Here is a 24,941-nt window from a genome sequence, read left to right as displayed (position 1 = left end):
TCCTCCTCCCATCCTCCCTTCTCCTCCCATCCTCCTCCTCCTCCCCCCCATCCTCCTCCTTCTCCCATCCTCCTCCTCCCATCCTCCTCCTCCTCCCATCCTTCCCCTCCTCCTCCTCCTGATGACCTGTAGCAGTGTATAATGGATTGGCTCCCTGTGTGTTCCCTACAGATGGAGGCAGTGACAGGAATCCACCAGAGAGGTGTCCCCGTCCTCTGTATTCCCAGGACTGTCCAGAGGGAAATGTCCCAGCAGACAATCAGCAGGTAGATGAGGCTGATGCTATAGCACTATATCTCTATAGCGCCCCCCGGTGCTGGTGGTTGTTGCTCCTGCACTCATAGATGTGATGAGGCTGATAGATACATGTTGCTGGTTTCTTATGTTGATGTGTTAGATTTTCCCTCCTGTCTGCTGGATTGTACTGAATTGTTCTATATGTCCCATCAGGGGGGAGATCAGGTAACTAATATTAAAGTGGAGGATGAAGCAGAAGAAGAGAGGGTGAGGGGCGATCCCCCGTGTATGAGTGAGGTGAAGGAGGAGGAGACGCCGGGAGCTGCTATACCAGGTATGGAGGCCGCACAATGGTTGCTGATCGGGGCCCCTGTGATACTGTATATGTCAGTTAGTTAACGTACAGTAGCAGCATGGTGCTCCGCTAGGCTCGGCGGTCGGCTGCCTTTGACCTCTCGGCTGTTCTGCTTTAGTTTCTTGGACTTCTCAATGTTTCCTGATTTTGGATCCAGCTTTTCCTGGCACCCGGAGCGGAGCGGCCTGGAGCTGCACAGAGTACATGGGCAGCCGGCTGAGGAGCCTAGCGGACCCTTTGCTGCTCCTGATAATTCGCTTGTCTCTAGAAGCTTCTCTGCTATAATGTCTCTTACAGACTCTCTGATTTATTATTATTATTGCTGGAATTCACATTGTAAGTTACATAATAAGTTGATATCGGTTGGACGGATACAAAGTGATACAAAGCCTAGAAGTGGTTTTGGCCGTGGACGTAATAACGGTGTCGTTACATAACAGTATGGCTGTTGGCGTTAATCAGATTATACATATCCCAAACTCCACGCAGAGCGCCAGCTATACATACAGAGTACGCCGACTTATTCCCGACTCTGAGCTCGGGGGCTTAAGAATGGCCGCATCTCCATCGTATGGGGCGACCACTATAAAAAAAAAAACAAACAGTTAACTCACCTGGGGCCCGTTTCCAGCATCAGCGCGCCTCCCCTACACTGCCGGAGAATGAGATCCCTGAGCGTCTCCCGGGCAGGCGAGCGTCTCATCGGAGAGCTTTGGGAGAATGAGAGAGGCGACAGAAGTTCCCAAAGCTTCTTTTATTCTCCTGAAGCTCTCTGAGGTGAAGTTGGTAATGAACTCACTGTAATTAACCCTTCCGGGATTACAAAGAAGCTACAATGTTGCAGATACAGCCAGCTAGGGACTTCTTTACATCAGCCGTCTCAGAAGGGAGGGGGGAGGAGATAGAGAGCGAAGTTCACACACAGATTTTTGTTAGTATCACCATGGGCAGCAACATATCAAAAGTTATGTCTGAGTGGAATAACCTTTTAAGCTACTAAAATGTCCGACTCATCAAGCTGTTCTCTGGGAATAGACCAAGCGGAATCGGTGGCGGCTATCCTAACGTAGGCCAAGAAGTGACTGTACAAGCTGATGCTTTAGACCTAATCCATCAGAGTTGTGACATTGCCGGGAGATGAGCAGGGACTACTTCCTGCAGCGTTGGGAATGTTCCACCTATGGCTGACAGATAATTGTGCATTCTGATCACAAGCCTCCGGAGGGCGCTAGACCCAGGTATAAAATGGGATAGCAGCACTTTCCTGCAGTCTTCAAATCGGACATCACTACAGCCTTCCACCGGAGAAGGGAAAATAAGGGACATGCTTATCCAGTAGTCTCTCACATACCACAGGAAGTATAGCGAAGAGGAAGGCTGGTTATAACTGGAGCTGTCAAAAGAGACATAGCCAAACAGTCAACTCTGCACTCTCCTAGAGACTACACTTCACTGTCTACACTGTGTATAAGACTGTTTATTGGCCTGGACCACATATAAAAAAAAACCAACATGGCACAACGTAATATGTGTTATGTAATAATAAGTAACCGAAGGAGACAGACGGGCTGTGGTCAGAGGAGGAGCGGGCCTGCTCGCGTGGAGCGAGGAGGAGGAGCGGAACTACTTGTGTGGAGCGAGGAGGAGGAGCGGAACTACTTGTGTGGAGCGAGGAGGAGGAGCGGAAATGCTTGCTAGGAGGAGGAGGAGGAAGAGGAGCGAGCCCGCTCACGTGGAGCGAGGAGGAGGAGCGGAACTACTCCCGTGGAGTGAGGAGGAGGAGCGGAACTACTCCCGTGGAGTGAGGAGGAGGAGCGGAAATGCTTGCGAGGAGGAGGAGGAGCGGACCGGCTCGCGAGGAGGAGGAGGAGCGGACCGGCTCGCGAGGAGGAGGAGGAGCGGACCGGTTCGCGTGGAGCGAGGAGGAGGAGGAGCGGACCGGCTCGCGTGGAGCGAGGAGGAGCGGACTGGCTCGCGAGGAGGAGGAGGAGCGGACCGGCTCGCGTGGAGCGAGGAGGAGGAGCGGACCTGCTTGTGTGGAGCGAGGAGGAGGAGGAGCGGACCTGCTTGCGAGAAGGAGGAGGAGCGGACTTGCTTGCGAGGAGGAGCGGACTTGCTTGCGAGGAGGAGGAGGAGCGGACCTGCTCGCGAGGAGGAGGAGGAGCGGACCTGCTCGCGAGGAGAGACGAGGAGGAGCAGGAGCGGACAAGAGGACAAGAGCGGCGGGCATAGAACGGCCCACATTACCGACTTCTCTGACCATGCCGCTCAATTTCCAACAAGAGTTCGAGAAATTCAGAAAGAAATGGGAATTCAATCTCCAGACGTCAACATCAAGAGATGGGAAAGCAGAGTCCCCAATACAGGCTGGGACAGATGTATATTACAGGGGGTCTTACTACACTCTGGGCCTACCACCAGAAGGGTGGTTAAAGGGGGACTCCAGCGAAAAATCTTTTTCTTTCAAATTAACTGGTGTCAAAAAGTTATATAGTGTATAATCAGTTTTTATTCAAAGTTTAAGTAAAAAAGAAAAATACAAATACGAAGAGGAGTCCATCACAACAGACATGGACCCACAAGGTTACAACACATAGTAACACAAATGCGCTGTAGATAGGAAATGGTGCGAGAGGAGCTCCCCTGGTGAATGCAGTGTCTAGATGCTGCTGTATACCTAGGAGGCTGAACCGAAGCCCTGCGCACCCCCCAAGCTAAATGATAGCTGGATACTAAGGAACTACAACGCGCTCGAGGAGCATCTCTCCGAACATAGACCTGTCAGCGGAGAAACTTGTTAGAGAAAGGGAGAAGAAAGAGATATAGAAGGGAGTATAAAAGTAGGGGAAGAAGAAGGAGGGCTGAATAAGGGAAGAAGGGAATGAGGGGGGTAGAGGGGGGAACTTGCCCTGACCAAGGAGATCATCTCCCCCGGGGGAGAGAGCGGCAGAAAATTAAGTGAGTAACTCAGGAGGTACCCCAGCAGTAAGCAATGTCTGAAAAGCAGGAGTATCCCGGAATAGCAGCCAAGGTAACCACACTGTCTTGTACCTTTTGTTGGACCCCGAGGCCTCGGCCGACAGCTCCTCCATACGGTGGAGGTGTGACATTTCGGCTTGCCACTCTGCCAGGGTGGGAACCTGCGTGGAACGCCAATGGCGAGGAATAACCGTCCGAGCTGCAGACAGACAGAAACGTAAAATACTCTTTTTCTGTCGGCCTACAGCACCAGGGAGAATAGAGAGGAGTGCCACCTGAGGCGTCCTAGGTGCCGTCTGGCCCGAAATCGCCCGGAAGGCATCAAAAACACCTGACCAGAACGGAGTCAGCTTGTCACACCCCCACCAAATGTGGAGCATAGTGCCCCTCTCACTGCTACACCGCCAGCACAGATCCGGCACAGACGGGAACATGGAATGAACTTTAGTGGGGACCCGGTACCATCGGGATAGAACTTTATAATTTCGCTCCTGAGCGGAACAGGCAGTGGACAGTTTATGTGTGAAGATGTGTGCTTTCAGCCTGTCCTCAGGGGAGATTATGGCTGACAAGTCTTTCTCCCACGTGTCCCAGAACCCAGGGGGATCCTCTCCCCCGTCCAGTTGGAGAAGGCGGTAGATCACAGAGATGAAGTGCTCGGGAGGAGAGTCCAAAAAGAATAGGGATTCAAAGGAAGTAGGGGTAGATGAGAGAGAACTGCGGCCTCCACGCGGGCCAAGGTAAGAGCTAAGCTGAGAATGTTCGAGCCAGGAGAGGTTGGTGGAGCCGCCGCGCCTCTGCAAGTCCCCAAGGGAGAGCAGAGGATTACCCTCAAGCACTACGCTGAAGCTAGGATTGTCTTGGGCCTTCCAGATCAGAAACGTGTCTTTCCTGCATGCCGAGGGGAAGTCAGGGTTAAAGAATAATGGAGTGAGCGGGCTGAAGGGTCTGGACAGAATGTTACTACGTACCAGTCGACGCCATAAGTTAATTGCCACTCTGGGCAAGGGGGAGTCAGCAGAGAATGGGGAGGTGACAGTGAGGGGGAGCCAAGGGACATTAGACAAAGGGTATTGGACCTCTAGTTGGTCAAGCGTGACCCACTGCTTTGAAGCAGCATTGTACCGCCAGTCCAGTAGGCGCTGGAGGACCGAGGCCCGATGATAGAGGCGAAGGTCGGGCAAACCTGCACCCCCATCTGACTTATGCTAAGATAATGTGGCGTACTTGATCCTAGGGTGTGAACTATTCCAGATAAATTTAAGAAATGCCGTGCGCAATCGTCGAAAGAAAATGGGGGGGGGGCATGATGGGGGCAGTTTGGAAAATGTATAGGAATCGGGGGAGGATGTCCATTTTTATAACATTGATTCGGCCAAACCAGGACAAGGGTTTCTTATTATATGTTAGAAGATCCTTTAGTGTGCGGTCTAAGAGGGGTTGATAGTTAAGAGAGTACAAATGGGACAGGTCGGCAGGAACATTTACCCCGAGGTACGTGAGGTGGTCCCGATGCCATTTAAAAGGAAAGTTTTGTGCGATGGCTGATGCTGTGTTGGTAGGGAGGGAAACGTTTAGCACTTCAGATTTTGTATAGTTTACCTTAAAGTTAGATACCCTACCAAAACGTTGAAACTCGGAAATAATGGACGGGAAGGAGACATAGGGTTGGGTAACGTACAGAAGGAGGTCGTCCGCGTATAAGGCCGTTTTAAACTGGGTCCCCTGCAGGGAAAGTCCATGGATGTTAGGGTTGTCTCGTATGGCTGTCGCTAGGTGCTCCATTACCAGAACATACAGAAGGGGAGAGAGGGGGCACCCCTGTCGTGTGCCATTGGATATAGAAATGGGATCAGATAATGCCCCATTGACACGCACCCTCGCCGTGGGACGCGCATATAGTGACAGGAAGGAAGCGAGGGCCAACACCAACTTGCCGCAAAGCCGCCTGGAGAAAACCCCAATGAACGCGATCAAAGGCCTTCTCTGCGTCCACCAAAAGAAAGCACAATGGTAGAGCCTGAGATTTGGCCTTAGATATGAGAGCCAGAGTCTTGTTGGTGTTGTCCCTCGCCTCCTGTTCCTGTACGAATCCAACTTGGTCCGTGTGCGTGATCCCAGGCAAGAGCGGCGTCAAACGGTTGGTGAGGGTTTTGGAGAACAATTTAATATCGACATTAATAAGCGATATGGGTCTGTAATTGGAGACCTGGGTGTGGTCCTTACCTGGTTTAGGCAATACACTGATATGAGCCTCCAAGGACTGAGGCACCCAGCAAGAGCCATCCCAGACAGAAATAAATACTTTCATCATAAAGGGAGCAAGCAGGCCACTAAAGGTTTTGTAGAAGGAGGGAGTGAACCCGTCCGGTCCAGGGCATTTACCGGCTGGGGTGTTCTAAGTTATATAGATTTGTAATTTACTTCTATGTAAAAAATATCCAGTCGTCCAGTACTTATCAGCTGCTGCATGTCCTCCAGGAAGTGGTGTATTCTTTTTAGTCTGACACAGTGCTCTCTGCTGCCATCTCTGTCCATGTCAGGAAGCAGCAAATCCCCATAAAAACCTCTCCTGCTTTGGACAGTTCCTGACATGGACAGAGGTGGCAGCAGAGAGCACTCTGTCCCATAAGATGAGATGATCATCTATGTACTGCCAGCAAAACAAAATGTTGTGACACCAGTGCTGACTTGGCACACAGGTAGGGAGGCACACCTGCTTTTAGTTTTTTTGTGGCTGGCTTTACTGTTCTCCAATGGTTGGTAACCTGCCAGGCTGTGATGGGTCCCTTGGGTACAGTGGAGATGTGACAAAACCGGACTGTCAGTACCGCCACCCACAGAAAGGGGAGATGACCCAAGGACGGTGTCGCCTGTGTGTAGGTGCTGGTACAATAACCACTGAGTCCCACTAGAATAAACTCTCTTTACTGTGTAATCTTTGGCAGTACAGATGAACAATAGAAGACGCGACTGATACAGACTTGTCTTCACTAGATCTGCAGTGACAGCTGTTGAGGTAGAGATTAGAGTAGCAGTGTTGACTTGGTTGCATGCTGAGAATAGTAAGGAGAGTTCAGAGGAGTGGAGAGGAGTAGGTCTTGAGAGTCCCAACCCAATTTAGTAATGTGCTTGGCCAGAACTTTAAAAGAAGTAGAATACTTGAGAAGAATAATATTTGTGCCCGTGTTTCAATCTTTGTCGCTATACCACCTTTTGCCCTGCAGTGTTGATGTACCCGTCCTATCAGGGTGACACAAGCCCCAGTCCTAGTTATCCGAGTTGAGCAAGGTGTCCAAAGTTATCCGGAGTCACCTGCGCTGTGAGTACGTAGGATCTTGGCTGCTTTGCTCTATCCGAATCAGATCCTCTGCATTTAGGATACGGTCCTGCACTTTTATGGATGTTCACGGCGTGGGTTGGGGTGATCCCTGACTTGTCCGTGGGTTGAAGTGTTTAGCCCTGCATCGTGAGGATAAGTGTTGCTAGAGAGAAGAAAGTCTCTGTGTCTTCCATACGTGTCTCTGTCTACTACCACACTCCAGACTAGACTACCACTGACTGAACCCAAGGGGATTGTGCTGTGTGTGTTCAGAGTGCACAGAAGAAAGGAGAGAAGAGATAGGTGAGGAAAGAACAGCAGCTCTCATGGGCTAGTACAGACCAGGTGGTACAAAAACCGTAACCATTAGATAACAGCTGTGCAACATATAACAGCACAATAAAACAACACTGCCATCTTGTGGTAAAACTAGGGAATGACACTTCAGTACCACTGTTCTGTCCTGGCTACACGTTGCCCTTGTGGCGTATGTGCAGTTTGACAAACAGGTAAACCACCTATTCTTAAATGACTGAGACTGTACGAGTCTGTGTGAGACTGTACGAGTCTGTGTGAGACTGTACGAGTCTGTGTGAGACTGTACGAGACTGTGTGAGACTGTATGAGACTGTGCGAGACTGTACGAGACTGTGTGAGACTGTATGAGATTGTGTGAGAATGTATGAGACTGTGTGAGACTGTGTGAGACTGTGTGAGAATGTATGAGACTGTGTGAGACTGTGTGAGACTGTGTGAGAATGTATGAGACTGTGTGAGACTGTGTGAGACTGTGTGAGACTGTACGAGACTGTGTGACTGTGTGAGAATGTATGAGACTGTACGAGACTGTGTGACTGTGTGAGACTGTGCGAGACTGTGTGAGACTGAACGAGACTGTGTGAGACTGTATGAGATTGTGTGAGAATGTATGAGACTGTGCGAGACTGTGTGAGACTGTGTGAGACTGTACGAGACTGTGTGACTGTGTGAGAATGTATGAGACTGTACGAGACTGTGTGACTGTGTGAGACTGTGTGAGACTGTGTGAGACTGTACGAGACTGTGTGACTGTGTGAGAATGTATGAGACTGTGTGAGACTGTACGAGACTGTGTGAGACTGAACGAGACTGTGTGAGACTGTACGAGTCTGTGTGAGTCTGTGTGAGTCTGTGTGAGAATATACGAGTCTGTGTGAGTCTGTGTGAGTCTGTGTGAGTCTGTGTGAGTCTGTGTGAGTCTGTGTGAGTCTGTGTGAGTCTGTGTGAGACTGTACGAGACTGTGTGAGAATATACGAGTCTGTGTGAGTCTGTACGAGAAGAAAGTCTCTGTGTCTTCCATACGTGTCTCTGTCTACTACCACACTCCAGACTAGACTACCACTGACTGAACCCAAGGGGATTGTGCTGTGTGTGTTGCGAAGGAAAAATATTTGCGAACGCTTTACGAACGTTTACAGCAATGTTCACACATTTCCCTCGTATTTCGTGCGCAGAGTTACATACATGATTCCAATGTGCGTCCGTAGAGCGTCATGTTATTAGCGCGTATCACGTGTCATGCTGTACGAACGTTACTGGAACAGTATGTATGACGTGCCTTTTACTGGGCTACAGGAACAGTGTATATCAGGTGCCCTTACTGGGCTACAGGAACAGTATATATCAGGTGCCCTTACTGGGCTACAGGAACAGTATATATCAGGTGCCCTTACTGGACTACAGGAACAGTATATATCAGGTGCCCTTACTGGGCTACAGGAACAGTATATATCAGGTGCCCTTACTGGACTACAGGAACAGTATATATCAGGTGCCCTTACTGGGCTATAGGAACAGTATATATCAGGTGCCATTAATGGGCTACTGGAACAGTATATATCAGGTGCCCTTACTGGGCTACAGGAACAGTATATATCAGGTGCCCTTACTGGGCTACAGGAACAGTATATATCAGGTGCCCTTGCATTGCAAGTACAGAGGGAGTGTATGAGGCGAGTCCCGTCAGGGAGTGTATGAGGCGAGTCCCGTCAGGGAGTGTATGAGGCGAGTCCATGAGGCGAGTCCCGTCAGGGAGTGTATGAGGCGAGTCCCGTCAGGGAGTGTATGAGGCGAGTCCCGTCAGGGAGTGTATGAGGCGAGTCCCGTCAGGGAGTGTATGAGGCGAGTCCCGTCAGGGAGTGTATGAGGCGAGTCCCGTCAGGGAGTGTATGAGGCGAGTCCCGTCAGGGAGTGTATGAGGCGAGTCCCGTCAGGGAGTGTATGAGGCGAGTCCCGGCAAGGAGTGTATGAGGTGCAAGGAGTGTATTCTCACTGCATCCATTCCCCTGAATGTCCCCCCCCCCCTTCTCTCTTTCTCTCTCTCTCTCTTACTGCTTCGGCCATTTGTTAGGTTGTATATTTGTTCTGTACGCCAGGTTACATCAGTGCTCGCTGCATCCATTCCCGTCGTGACAGAAGTGGTAAAAATCTGACCTTAAAATGGCCCCCAGGGGAATAGAAATATGAGTAGGATCGCTGATAGCGGAGGAAGGATAAGAAAATGGCGTATAAGAGAGACGTAGGCCCCGCCCCGTCACTGACCAGATGTAGGCCCCGCCACGGCACTGACCAGACGTAGGCCCCACCCCGGCACCAGACGTAGGCCCCACCCCGGCACCAGACGTAGGCTCGCCCCCGGCACTGACCAGACGTAGGCCCGCCCAGGCACTGACCAGGCGAAGGCCCGCCCCGGCACTGAACAGACTTAGGCCCGCAACGGCACTGACCCAGACGTAGGCCCCGCCTCCAGCACTGACCAGGCGTAGGCCCCGCCTCCAGCACTGACCAGGCGTAGGCCCCGCCTCCAGCACTGACCAGGCGTAGGCCCCGCCCCCAGCACTGACCAGACGTAGGCCCCGCCCCCAGCACTGACCAGACGTAGGCCCCACACCGGCACTGACCAGACGTAGGCCCGCCCAGGCACTGACCAGACGTAGGCCCGCAACGGTACTGACCAGACATAGGCCCCACACCGGTACTGACCAGACGTAGGCCCCACACCGGCACTGACCAGACGTCATTGAGTGTATGAGGCGAGTGTATGAGGCGCGAGGAGTGTATGCTCGCTGCATCCATGCCCCTGAATGCCCCCTCTCTCTCTCTCTTACTGCTTCGGCCATTTGTTAGGTTGTATATTTGTTCTGTACGCCAGGTTACATCAGTGCTCGCTGCATCCATTCCCGTCGTGACAGAAGTGGTAAAGATCTGACTTTAAAATGGCCCCCAAGGGGAATAGAAATATGAGTAGGATCTCTGATAGCGGAGGAAGGATAAGAAAATGGTGTATAAGAGAGAACTAGTGGGCCGGTCCAGTACTGCTCCTCACACACAGAACAGCGCATCCGAAAAAGGTTTCTGAAATGACGGCTATGCTTCCAGATCTGGTGACAGAGCAGCCATAACAGTACACAGAACACTACACTGACCAGACGTAGGCCCCGCCCTGGCACTGACCAGACGTAGGCCCCGCCCTGGCACTGACCAGACGTAGGCCCCGCCCTGGCACTGACCAGACGTAGGCCCCCGCCCTGGCACTGACCAGACGTAGGCCCTGACACTGACCAGACGTAGGCCCCCCCACCGGCACTGACCAGACGTAGGCCCCGCCCCTGGCACTGACCAGACGTAGGCCCCGCCCCGGCACTGACCAGACGTAGGCCCTGGCCACTGACCAGACATAGGCCCCACACCGGCACTGACCAGACATAGGCCCCGCCCCGGCACTGACCAGAGGTAGGTCCCACACCAGCACAAAGCCCCTGATAAATCCCCCCGAAGGAAAAGTCTAGTATAAGGAAAGACTGATACCTCTCTTTTTGCATCTGCTTCTGTGGCTTCATGGACACAAACTGCATCCACAACCTCCCGTGTTCCCGACCTGATAATATTTTATATATTTCTTTACTTTGTGGTCTCAAAATCCGTCTTTATTCCTGACAGAAAATCCCAGTAATATCTCTGAGGAGAACATTGCGCTATCGCTGAACTATAAAGCAGAAGCTGGCAGTGCGGAGCAGCGCTCCTCAGGAGAAACCTTCCTCCTCCTTACTGTACATCCAGGACGTCACACTACAGATCTATCATATAATCCTCCTGACCATGAGGAACCTTCTACTGACCGCTCACACACCGCGACCACAAGGACGGGTCAGAAAAGGGAGAAAAGGTTTCGCTGTGGTGAATGTGGAAAACGATTTACAACAAGCTCATATCTTTTTACACACAGAAGAACTCACACAGGAGAGAAGCCATATTCATGTTCAGAATGTGGGAGATGTTTTATAAGGAAATCTTATCTTGTTATACATGAGAGAAGTCACACAGGAGAGAAGCCGTATCTATGTCCAGAATGTGGGAAAGGATTCACCGATAAATCTAACCTTATAAGACATGAGAGAAGTCACACGGGAGAGAGGCCGTATTCATGTTTAGAATGTGGGAAATGTTTTACAAATAGGACTCATCTTGTTGTACATCAGAGGACTCACCCAGGAGACAAGACATCTTGATGATTTTTTTTGGGAAAATGTTTTAAAGAAAATCAGATTTTTAAAATTATAAGAACAAAGTGCTTGGAATGTACAAAATGGTAAAAACTGCCCCCCCCCCCCCCAAATCTCTAGTTATTTACATACATTGAACCTAATACATGTGTGTAGAAAAAAAAGTAAGAAATTGGCAGCTCATCCATTACACTGCAGGTTGCACGCTGCCCGTGGCTCAAGTACAGACAAAAAAAACAGAAGGTGCAACACCACAGGTGTAAGGGCTTACCGTATATACTCCTCCCAGCGTACACATGACAAACACCCACTCTACAGATATTAAAAAGTGAGGATTGAAGCAATGCTAGAGTAGGGACCATGTCTCTGGGGACATCTTGACGTTGATGACACGGTACACTCTGTTTGATCAAGTAGTTTGCTACGATCCTCACTTTTTAATATCTATAGAGCAGGTGTTTATCATGTGTACACTGAGAGGAGTATATACGGTAAGCCCTTACACCTGTGGGTTGCTGTTGCACCTTCAGTTTTTTTGTAAATACATGTGTGTAGGTACACAGATGGGGATACAAGGGGGTCGGTATAGAGAAGGATGTATATAGATAGAGGGGTCTGTATGGAGAGTCATGTTTATAGATAGAGGTATGGGGATATAAGAGGGAGAGATACCTGAGGAGCAGCTTGTATGTATGTATGTATGTACCTGAGGAGCAGCTTGTATGTATGTACCTGAGGGGCAGCTTGTATGTATATACCTGGGTGGCAGCTTGTATGTATGTACCTGAGGAGCAGCTTGTATGTATGTACCTGAGGAGCAGCTTGTATGTATGTATGTTTGTATGTACCTAAGGAGCAGCTTGTATGTATGTACCTGAGGAGCAGCATGTATGTATGTACCTGGGGGGCAGCTTGTATGTATGTATGTATGTATGTACCTGAGGAGCAGCATGTATGTATGTACCTGGGGGGCAGCTTGTATGTATGCATGTACCTGAGGAGCAGCATGTATGTATGTACCTGGGGGACAGCTTGTATGTATGTATGTACCTGAGGAGCAGCTTGTATGTTTGTATGTACCTAAGGAGCAGCTTGTATGTATGTATGTATGTACCTGAGGAGCAGCTTGTATGTATGTATGTATGTACCTGAGGAGCAGCATGTATGTATGTACCTGGGGGGCAACTTGTATGTATGTACCTGAGGAGCAGCTTATATGTATGTTTGTATGTACCTAAGGAGCAGCTTGTATGTATGTACCTGAGGAGCAGCTTGTATGTATGTATGTTTGTATGTACCTAAGGAGCAGCTTGTATGTATGTACCTGAGGAGCAGCATGTATGTATGTACCTGGGGGGCAGCTTGTATGTATGCATGTACCTGAGGAGCAGCATGTATGTATGTACCTGGGGGACAGCTTGTATGTATGTATCTACCTGAGGAGCAGCTTGTATGTTTGTATGTACCTAAGGAGCAGTTTGTATGTATGTATGTATGTATGTACCTGAGGAGCAGCTTGTATGTATGTATGTATGTATGTACCTGAGGAGCAGCATGTATGTATGTACCTGGGGGGCAACTTGTATGTATGTACCTGAGGAGCAGCTTGTATGTATGTTTGTATGTACCTAAGGAGCAGCTTGTATGTATGTACCTGAGGAGCAGCTTGTATGTATGTATGTTTGTATGTACCTAAGGAGCAGCTTGTATGTATGTACCTGAGGAGCAGCATGTATGTATGTACCTGGGGGGCAGCTTGTATGTATGCATGTACCTGAGGAGCAGCATGTATGTATGTACCTGGGGGACAGCTTGTATGTATGTATGTACCTGAGGAGCAGCTTGTATGTTTGTATGTACCTAAGGAGCAGCTTGTATGTATGTATGTACCTGAGGAGCAGCTTGTATGTTTGTATGCATGTACCTGAGGGGCAGCTTGTATGTATGTATGTATGTATGTACCTGAGGAGCAGCTTGTATGTATGTACCTGAGGAGCAGCATGTATGTATGTACCTGGGGGGCAGCTTGTATGTATGCATGTACCTGAGGAGCAGCATGTATGTATGTACCTGGGGGGCAGCTTGTATGTATGTATGTACCTGAGGAGCAGCTTGTATGTATGTATGTACCTGAGGAGCAGCTTGTATGTATGTATGCACCTGAGGAGCAGCTTGTGTGTATGTATGTACCTGAGGAGCAGCATGTATGTATGTACCTGGGGGGCAGCTTGTATGTATGTATGTACCTGAGGAGCAGCTTGTATGTATGTATGTACCTGAGGAGCAGCTTGTATGTATGTATGCACCTGAGGAGCAGCTTGTGTGTATGTATGTATGTATGTACCTGGGGGGCAGCTTGTATGTATGTATGTACCTGAGGAGCAGCTTGTATGTATGTAACCGGGGGGCAGCTTGTATGTATGTATGTATGTACCTGAGGAGCAGCTTGTATGTATGTATGTATGAACCTGAGGGGCAGCTTGTATGTATGTATGTATGTACCTGAGGAGCAGCTTGTATGTATGTATGTACGTACCTGAGGAGCAGCTTGTATGTATGTATGTATGAACCTGAGGGGCAGCTTGTATGTATGTATGTACCTGAGGAGCAGCTTGTATGTATGTATGTACGTACCTGAGGAGCAGCTTGTATGTATGTATGTATGTACCTGAGGAGCAGCTTGTATGTATGTACCTGAGGAGCAGCTTGTATGTATGTATGTATGAACCTGAGGGGCAGCTTGTATGTATGTATGTATGTATGTATGTACCTGAGGAGCAGCTTGTATGTATGTATGTATGTACCTGAGGAGCAGCTTGTATGTATGTATGTATGAACTTGAGGGGCAGCTTGTATGTATGTATGTATGTACCTGAGGAGCAGCTTGTATGTATGTATGTACCTGAGGAGCAGCTTGTATGTATGTATGCACCTGAGGAGCAGCTTGTATGTATGCACCTGAGGAGCAGCTTGTATGTATGTATGTACCTGAGGAGCAGCTTGTATGTATATATGTATGTATGTACCTGAGGAGCAGCTTGTATGTATGTATGTATGTACCTACCTGAGGGGCAGCTTGTATGTATGTATGTACCTGAGGAGCAGCTTGTATGTATGTACCTGAGGAGCAGCTTGTATGTATGTATGTATGAACCTGAGGGGCAGCTTGTATGTATGTATATATGTACCTGAGGAGCAGCTTGTATGTATATATGTACCTGAGGAGCAGCTTGTATGTATGTATGTACCTACCTGAGGGGCAGCTTGTATGTATGTATGTACCTGAGGGACAGCTTGTATGTATGTATGTTTCTCCTAATACTCAGGTCACAGAGGGATGCAGGAAAGACACGGACAGTGTACCCTAAGCTCAGCCCAGCCCACTGTCCCTGCGTAATTGCCGCTATCTGCCCTAAAGTGGCAGTGGGTAACTGGGCAGCGGTCCCTGGCTTGGATTCATGAAACAAAAAGACAAGACAAGACGCACAAACACAATAAGAATAGTCGGCAATCCAGGTCACAACAGTCGGGCAGCAAAAGTACAAAATCAGGATCCAATAGGCGTAGTCATATATCAGGCAATATGGTCGGGGGCAGCAAGCGGGGAAGGTCAGATATACAAAGCCGAAGGGTCAGAACTAGACATGAGTGAATACTATTCAATCGAATAGTACGCTATTCGAGTTATTTGACTGCGGTCGAATATTCGAGCAAGAACGCAGTAAAAATTCGATTCAACCTCCCACATCCCCTGGCGCTTTTTTCCAGCCAATAAACATGCAGGGGGGGGGGGGGAGACAGGCATTAGGAATAGGCAGGACTTTAAAAAAAAAACTAACTGTGATTGGCTGGCTAAACCATGTGACCTCCTGAATAAAAGAATAGTGATTTGAGATTCGTGTCACTTGCTGTTTGGAACTAGAGAGGGACAGGCTGTAAAGCAGGGAGAGAAAGTTAGGTAGGAAGGGACCCCAAAAGCTCTTAAGGCTAAAACTATTAAAAAAACAGAGATTTACAAGCTGTTGTGAGGCAGGAAGTGTATACACGCACTGTATAAGCTGTTGTGAGGCAGGCAGTGTATACACGCACTGTATAAGCTGTTGTGAGACAGGCAGTGTGTATACACTGTATAAGCTGTTGTGAGGCAGGCAGTGTGTATACACTGTATAAGCTGTTGTGAGACAGGCAGTGTATACGCGCACTGTATAAGCTGTTGTGAGGCAGACAGTGTATACACGCACTGTATAAGCTGTTGTGAGGCAGGCAGTGTATACACGCACTGTATAAGCTGTTGTGAGACAGGCAGTGTGTATACACTGTATAAGCTGTTGTGAGGCAGGCAGTGTATACACACACTGTATAAGATGTTGTGAGACAGGCAGTGTGTATACACTGTATAAGCTGTTGTGAGACAGGCAATGTGTATACACTGTATAAGCTGTTGTGAGACAGGCAGTGTATACGCGCACTGTATAAGCTGTTGTGAGGCAGACAGTGTATACACGCACTGTATAAGCTGTTTTGAGACAGGCAGTGTGTATACACTGTATAAGCTGTTGTGAGGCAGGCAGTGTGTATACACTGTATAAGCTGTTGTGAGGCAGGCAGTGTGTATACACTGTATAAGCTGTTGTTAGGCAGGCAGTGTGTATACACTGTATAAGCTGTTGTGAGACAGGCAGTGTGCACACACTGTATAAGCTGTTGTGAGACAGGCAGTGTGTATACACTGTATAAGCTGTTGTGAGACAGGCAGTGTGTATACACTGTATAAGCTGTTGTGAGACAGGCAATGTGTATACACTGTATAAGCTGTTGTGAGGCAGGCAGTGTATACACACACTGTGTAAGCTGTTGTGAGAAAGGCAATGTGTATACACTGTATAAGTTGTTGTGAGACAGGCAGTGTGTATACACTGTATAAGCTGTTGTGAGACAGGCAGTGTGTATATACTGTATAAGCTGTTGTGAGACAGGCAATGTGTATGCCTATCTCACAACAGCTTATACAGTGTATACACACTTCCTGTCTCACAACTGCTTATACAGTGTATACACACTGCCTGTCTCACAACTGCTTATACAGTATATACACACTGCCTGTCTCACAACTGCTTATACAGTGTATACACACTGCCTGTCTCACAACTGCTTATACAGTGTATACACACTGCCTGTCTCACAACTGCTTATACAGTGTATACACTGCCTATCTCACAACAGCTTATACAGTGTATACACACTTCCTGTCTCACAACTGCTTATACAGTGTATACACACTGCCTGTCTCACAACTGCTTATACAGTGTATACACACTGCCTGTCTCACAACTGCTTATACAGTGTATACACACTGCCTGTCTCACAACAGCTTATACAGTGTATACACACTGCCTGTCTCACAACAGCTTATACAGTGTATACACACTGCCTGTCTCACAACAGCTTATACAGTGTATACACACTGCCTGTCTCACAACAGCCTATACAGTGTATACACACTGCCGGTCTCACAACAGCTTATACAGTGTATACACACTGGCTGTGTCACAACAGCTTATACAGTGTGTGTATACACTGCCTGTCTCACAACTGCTTAAACAGTGTATATACACTGCCGGTCGCACAATTGCTTATACAGTGTGTGTGTATACACTGCCTGTCTCACAACAGCCTTAACAGTGTGTGTATACACTGCCTTTCTCACAACAGCTTATACAGTGTATACACACTGCCTTTCTCACAACAGCTTATACAGTGTATACACACTGCCTGTCTCACAACAGCCTATACAGTGTGTGTATACACTGCCTTTCTCACAACAGCTTATACAGTGTATACACACTGCCTGTCTCACAGCAGCTTATACACTGCGTGTATACACTGCCGGTATCACAACTGCATATACAGTGTATAAACATTGCCTGTCTCACAACAGCTTATACAGTGTATACACATTGCCTATCTCACAACAGCTTATACAGTGTAATGTGTATACACTATATAAGCTGTTGTGAGACAGGCAATGTTTATACACTGTATATGCAGTTGTGAGACCGGCAGTGTATACACGCAGTGTATAAGCTGCTGTGAGACAGGCAGTGTGTATACACTGTATAAGCTGTTGTGAGAAAGGCAGTGTATACACACACTGTATAGGCTGTTGTGAGACAGGCAGTGTGTATACACTGTATAAGCTGTTGTGAGAAAGGCAGTGTGTATACACTGTATAAGCTGTTGTGAGAAAGGCAGTGTATACACACACTGTTAAGGCTGTTGTGAGACAGGCAGTGTATACACACACACTGTATAAGCAATTGTGCGACCGGCAGTGTATATACACTGTTTAAGCAGTTGTGAGACAGGCAGTGTATACACACACTGTATAAGCTGTTGTGACACAGCCAGTGTGTATACACTGTATAAGCTGTTGTGAGACCGGCAGTGTGTATACACTGTATAGGCTGTTGTGAGACAGGCAGTGTGTATACACTGTATAAGCTGTTGTGAGACAGGCAGTGTGTATACACTGTATAAGCTGTTGTGAGACAGGCAGTGTGTATACACTGTATAAGCTGTTGTGAGACAGGCAGTGTGTATACACTGTATAAGCAGTTGTGAGACAGGCAGTGTGTATACACTGTATAAGCAGTTGTGAGACAGGCAGTGTGTATACACTGTATAAGCAGTTGTGAGACAGGAAGTGTGTATACACTGTATAAGCTGTTGTGAGACAGGCAGTGTATACACTGTATAAGCAGTTGTGAGACAGGCAGTGTGTATACACTGTATAAGCAGTTGTGAGACAGGAAGTGTGTATACACTGTATAAGCAGTTGTGAGACAGGAAGTGTGTATACACTGTATAAGCTGTTGTGAGACAGGAAGTGTGTATACACTGTATAAGCTGTTGTGAGACAGGAAGTGTGTATACACTGTATAAGCTGTTGTGAGACAGGAAGTGTGTATACACTGTATAAGCTGTTGTGAGACAGGAAGTGTGTATACACTGTATAAGCTGTTGTGAGACAGGAAGTGTGTATACACTGTATAAGCTGTTGTGAGACAGGAAGTGTGTATACACTGTATAAGCAGTTGTGAGACAGGCAGTGTGTATACACTGTATAAGCAGTTGTGAGACAGGAAGTGTGTATACAGCGTATAAGCTGTTGTGAGACAGGAAGTGTGTATACACTGTATAAGCTGTTGTGAGACATGAAGTGTGTATACACTGTATAAGCAGTTGTGAGACAGGCAGTCTGGTACAGCTAAGTTGTATTGAAAAAAGTTAAACGGCTACTACAATGCGTAGGGCAAAGTGAAGAGGACAGGAACGCGGAAATGCTGCTGGGGTTTCAAGCCCCGGTGAAGTGTTTGGGGATACAGCGCGTGCTTCAGAGGGACGTCCAGTATCGCACCACCATCCCTGGCTTTATAGGACAGTTAGGCAGGGGGCGGGGTACACAACTGTAGAGGCCCAATCAGCGTGACCAAGTATTACGATGGATGGCGGAGAGTGCTTCCAGTCATTTATATACTCACTCCAGTCTCAAGGCTAGCCAAGAGTCTGCACTCATGTCTCCAAACCTGCCCAATTAGTCCATCATAGTCATCCCACCCTTGCCCACTCTGCTATTTTTGGGTCCTTTTCCCCAATTGGACAGTGTTCAAATACTTTATGAATCCCAGGAGCTACCTGAGGATTTTATCTGTAGCGATGTATCAAATCTGGAGCATTCGCCATGTCCAGTTGATTTTGGTGTTGTGGATCGGCAACCTGAAGTCGTGAGAACTGACGATGAGGCGACCCAATTGCCATTAAGCCAAACAGTTGACATGCCCAGTGTGCAGGAGGAGCAGCAGAGTGAGGAGATAGAGGAAGAGAGGCTGGACGATGAAGCGAACGACCCGACCTGGAAAGGGGTGATGTCCAGTGGGGAAAGTAGTGGAGGTGTGGAGGCCTGCGCAGCACCAAAAAAGCGCAAAGAGGCAGAGGGATGTCCAGAGGTAGAGGACAGACGAGTCAGCGGAGGCAGGCCAGAGTCACCAGGGCCGAAGCTTTCCCCCGAAACAGCCAGTCACGTCAAGCTCCCACCTTGAGGTCATGCAGTTCTTTGGTGCAGAGGTTTTTTAATGTTTGCGCGGATGACAAGCTGAGCGCGGTGTGCACGCTGTGTCACTCCAAACTGAGCAGAGGCTCAGGAAAAGAGCAACTTGGTCACCTCTTCCATGCAACGTCACCTGGAAGCAAAGCACTGGGCTCAGAGGGAAAGAGCAAACGCAGGAGAACCTGCACCTGGTGTTGCCACTGCTGACTCTTCCCCTGTTATATCTGCTAGAGCTACAGTCCAGACCACCACCAGCCAGGACACCTCGCCATGTGCCTGTGCCTCGGCCACTTTGGTGCCTTCTTCACCTTCCCCTTTGCCTGCATCTGCTCCTTCGCCGTCGTGCGCCTCTTCACAACAATTGTCCCATTAGTCAGGCATTTGATCGCAGGTGTAAGTATGCCTCTACTCACCCCTCTGCCCAAGCCTTAAACTGCCACATCTCCAAATTGCTGGCCATGGAGATGTTGCCATTTAGGATTGTGGAGACGCAAGCCTTCCGTGACCTGATGGCAGCTGCCGCACCTCAGTATTCCATCCCTAGCCGCCACTACTTTTCCAGGTGTGCTGTCCCCTCCTTGCACCAGCATGTGTCTCTTAACATCGGGCGGGCCTTGAGTTACGCGGTTAGCGCGAAGGTCCACTTGACCACCGACATGTGGACAAGTGCTTGTGGCCAGGGACGCTATATCTCACTGATGGCAGACTGGGTGAATGTTGTGGAGGCGGGTATCGGGTCTCAAGCAGGGACCGCTCTGGAGCTTGGAGAACTCCAACACGTCCCATGCCTGGCCCACATTTTCAATTTGGTGGTGCAGCGCTTTTTAAAGACCTACCCCGACCTGCCGGAGCTACTGGTGGATGTGCGGCGCCTGTGCGCCCACTTTTGGAAGCCACCAAGAGGGTCAGCTGCGACAATGCCATAGTGAGCGTAACCATCCGACTCCTATGCATCATTAAAGAATCCCTCATCGCCATCAGGGACAATCCTTGCACGCACAGGAGGCCGGGATGGGAGGAGACGTGACGGAGCTAGCCAGTCACACTACACTCCTGTCAGCTTCTCAGTCGATTCCTGGAGGAAGAAGAGGAGGAGGCTGTTGGCCACACTGTCGGCGAGGCTAGTGGTGCAGTTGTGTGCGTCCCATTGGTCCAGCGAGGAGGAGGAAATATTGGGTGATCCTTCTGGTGGGGGCAGCGAAGTGATGCCAATTCACAGCCTGGCACACATGGCTGAATTTATGTTGGGCTGCTTTGCGAGGGACAAACACGTTGTTCACATAATGGGGAGCAAAAAATACTGTGTTTTTGCAATGCTGGACCCCCGGTATAAAGATAATGTCTCCTCGTTCATTCCAGTAGAGGAGAGGACCACCAGACTATTGCAGTATCAGAGAGAACTGCTGCAGAATATGATGGAGATATTCCCACCTTCCATTGCTGGCAGCAGAGAAGAGAGGTCCTCCCAAAGCCGGACAACATCCATTAGGTCCACGGCCACCAGGTCTCCAAAGTATGGAACACGTTAATGGCACCCCCTCGCCAAAGTACCATCAGTGTAGGGCCTAGTACAAACAGGAGGGACAAGTATCGGCGGATGTTGCTGGAGTACATGGCCGACCACCACCCTGTACTGCCCGATCCCTCGGCACTCGTATTGGGTCTTCAAGTTGGACACGTGGCTCAAACTCTCATTATACGGCTTGGAGGTGCTGGCCTGCCCTGCCACCAGCATTCTGTCTGAAAGAGTCTTTAGCGCAGATAGGGGCATAATCACAGATAAACACAGCCACCTGTCAACTGACAGTGCTGACCAGCTGACGCTCATTAAAATGAACAACTACTGGATAGACCCAGACTTTGCTTCTCCACCAGTTGAAAGCCTCGAAAAGTGAAGTTGAATGTTTCAGCTCTAGGTCATTTCCTCCTCTTCCTCCACTACCATAGAAATGGGCCATTTAAAAAAAAATAATCAAGGCTCACCTGAAGGGCCATGCTCACAATTTGTTTAAGGGCTCATGAGCCTGATTTCATAGGCCTCTATACAATTTTTTTGAGGGCTCACCTCATGGGCCAAAGTTCATAGGCCTCTATACATTTTTTTTGAAGGCTCACCTCATGGGCCAAAGTTCATAGCCATCTATAGAATTTTTTTAAAAGGGCTCACCTCATGGGTCTCAAGCTAATTTTTCGAGGGCTCACCTCATGGGCCTTGTGAGAAGATACTATTTGTCATTTTAGAGGACAGATACGTGTCACCGAAGTGCCTGGCCTTGGTGAAGTGAACCGGTAGCTTTAGACAGTAACTGTAGGTTATTGTCACTTTTATTAAATGCATCAGCTGTGGAAACACCAGGTCCGGCTTTACTGGAGCAGTCAAAGTGGCGGGTGGGATGACTGCTCCCACGTATTCCAGGCTTTTCCATTGCCTCAAAAAATAAAAGGACTGCTCTTTGGCTAAACAGCATGGGGAGAGAGACATTATTGCCGTGTTAAGTAATCCCTACACCAACTTTGCTTTTTGTGATTTAAATTTTCTTTTGCTGAATATTTGGCCTTCTGTCCGCGCTAATGTAGAGGAAATAAGTTGTCCGAGTAGAGATACAGTCCTGACAGTATGTACCTGAGGAGCAGCTTGTATGTATGTACCTGAGGAGCAGCTTGTATGTATGTACCTGAGGAGCAGCTTGTATGTATGTACCTGAGGAGCAGCTTGTATGTATGTATGTATGTACCTGAGGAGCAGCTTGTATGTATGTATGTACCTGAGCAGCTTGTATGTATGTATGTACCTGAGGAGCAGCTTGTATGTATGTACCTGAGGAGCAGCTTGTATGTATGTACGTAAGGAGCAGCTTGTATGTATGTACCTGAGGAGCAGCTTGTATGTATGTATGTACCTGAGGAGCAGCTTGTATGTATGTACCTGAGGAGCAGCTTGTATGTATGTACCTGAGGAGCAGCTTGTATGTATATACCTGAGGAGCAGCTTGTATTTATGTACCTGAGGAGCAGCTTGTATGTATGTATGTACCTGAGCAGCAGCTTGTATGTATGTACCTGAGGAGCAGCTTGTATGTATGTATGTACCTGAGGAGCAGCTTGTATGTATGTACCTTAGGAGCAGCTTGTATGTATGTACCTGAGGGAGCAGCTTGTATATATGTATGTACCTGAGGAGCAGCATGTATGTGTGTATGTATGTACCTGAGGAGCAGCTTCTTTGTATGTACCTGGGGGGCAGCTTGTATGTATGTACCTGAGGAGCAGCATGTATGTATGTATGTACCTGAGGAGCAGCTTCTGTCCACCAGCAGGAGGGGGGGGCTCACCACAGCACATGCAGGCAGCACAGCATCGCAAAGGATCTTATAGAGCAGCATAGAGGATGTTGTTCAGCAGCACAGAGGATGTTGTGCAGCAGCATAGAGGATGTCTTAGAGCAGCATACATGTTATGCAGCATCACAAAGGATGTTATAGAGCAGCATAGAGGATGTTGTGCAGCAGCATAGAGGATGTTGTGCAGCAGCATAGAGGATGTTGTGCAGCAGCATAGAGGGGATGAGACAGTATAAGACACACATCCATGACTATTTGCACGGTCAGGAAGGCCTCAGGAATCCATCAGTGTTTCCTAGCTGTAAAAACTGAGGAGATAAATAATAAACCCTGCTGTCCTGCTGCAGCGCTGCTTATGGCCGGTGTCGTCTTGGCTCCTCTGGCTCTGCAGGTAGTCAGTCCTAGTGCTGCATCTCACTGTATGTGCTTCTGATTAGGAGCGTGTACATGCAATGCATCCAGGAATCGAAAACAGATTGTGGATGGGGGGAGGGGGCCTTATACAGCATGCACACAATCCTATCGTGTGAATTATCGTTATATCTTTCAAATTAAGACGACAATCATTTCGTGTAAATGCAGCAACAATCAAACGACCAACAAAAAATCCTTCATCGCTCGTTCAGTGACGACACCGAAATCATTGTTAATCGTTTTCTGTAATTCTGCATTCGGTCACTAATCAGTCAGTATAATCCACATTATTCAGTCATTCACTGGGATCAGATGGAGGAACCGACCGTAGTATCTACCGACTATCGCTCTGTGTAATATGGGGAACGATATGGGGTTAATGATAAATGATTTCGTTGGCCATCACTTATCGTTAGTCATAAAAAAATCGCTTTGTCTTAAAATAGGACCCTATGGCTGTTGTGCGCTTTGTCCCCATGATGGACAGGATGTGGTCGGCATAATTCCCAGGCTTCACCGACCTCATGCACATCTTCTGTAATCGGTATTCTGTAATATCGTGTTCCATGGCTGCTATGGTGATGTCTGAGAGGTTACACGGCCAGGATGAGAGCTCTCTCTGATCCCAGCCTTTCCAGCTGACGGAGCGGCTCCGATCACCGGACAACAGGAGGGAAAGTGACGCCCACTTGGGACTGAGTGGCGGAGGATGTTTGCAGAGGAGAGGAGGGAGATGTAGTAATGATGACTGAACAAGGATCAGAATCCTGGAAGTGCACGGGCCGATTCTGCTGCCATATTTACCCAGACTAACAGCGGCTGATAATACTCTGCATAAAAAATGTGATGCAAAAGAGAAATGTTTTACATAAAAAAATAATGAAATCCACTTTTACCTTTAACAGAAAATCCCACAAAAAACTGTGAGGAGAACATCGTGTTACTGCTGAAGGAAGAAGCTGGCGGTGCGGAGCAGCACTCCTCAGGAGAAGCCCTCCTCCCCCTTACTGTACATCCAGGACGTCACACTACAGATCTATCATATAATTCTCCTGACCTGTCACAGATAATTACTGATCAGAAAAGAGGGAAAATGATTCAATGTGATGAATGCGGAAAAGAGTTTACAAAATGTTCAAGTCTTTCTACACACAGAAGAACTCACACAGGAGAAAAGCCGTATCCATGTTCAGAATGTGGCAAATGCTTTGCAAAGAAGTCACATCTTGTTACGCATAAGAGAAGTCACACAGGGGAGAAGCCATACGCATGTTCAGAATGTGTGAAATCTTTTATCAGTAAATCAGATCTTGTTAGACATGAGAGAATTCACACAGGGGAGAAGCCGTACTCGTGTTCAGAATGTGGGAAGTGTTTCATTACCAAAGGCAAATTAACGGATCATAAGAGAAGTCACACAGGAGAAAAGCCACATTCATGTTCTGAATGTGGAAAATGTTTTATTAGTAAAGGAAATCTCGCTAAACATGAGAGAGTTCACACAGGAGAGAAACCGTATTCATGTTCAGAATGTGGGAAATGTTTTATACAGAAATCACAGCTTATTATACATGCAAGAAATCACACAGGAGAGAAGACTTATTCATGATCAGAATGTGGGAAATCTTTTCTAAAGAAATAAAA

General features: G+C 48.2%; 2 protein-coding genes across 6 annotated transcripts in view; one reads left to right on the top strand and one right to left on the bottom strand.

The window, feature by feature from the left end:
- Positions 1 to 24,941, bottom strand: part of LOC138797150 (oocyte zinc finger protein XlCOF22-like) — a 483,239-nt gene that overhangs the window by 375,909 nt on the left and 82,389 nt on the right. The window lies entirely within an intron of this gene.
- On the top strand, positions 451 to 24,941 carry LOC138797192 (gastrula zinc finger protein XlCGF17.1-like). Of its 2 annotated transcripts, none has more exons than XM_069977032.1 (2): positions 451 to 571; positions 24,203 to 24,941. In XM_069977032.1, exons 1-2 carry the CDS (start codon positions 526 to 528, stop codon positions 24,904 to 24,906), a joined length of 750 nt encoding a protein of 249 aa, XP_069833133.1. In that variant the 5' UTR covers positions 451 to 525; the 3' UTR covers positions 24,907 to 24,941. The 2 variants fall into 2 exon arrangements, with proteins under 2 accessions (XP_069833133.1, XP_069833134.1); XM_069977033.1 differs by lacking the exon at positions 24,203 to 24,941 and adding an exon at positions 10,873 to 11,703.

Source organism: Dendropsophus ebraccatus, chromosome 7 (assembly GCF_027789765.1).
Source record: "Dendropsophus ebraccatus isolate aDenEbr1 chromosome 7, aDenEbr1.pat, whole genome shotgun sequence".
NCBI classification, from domain to species: Eukaryota; Metazoa; Chordata; class Amphibia; order Anura; family Hylidae; genus Dendropsophus; species Dendropsophus ebraccatus.
This window is presented reverse-complemented; position numbering and strand designations above follow the sequence as displayed.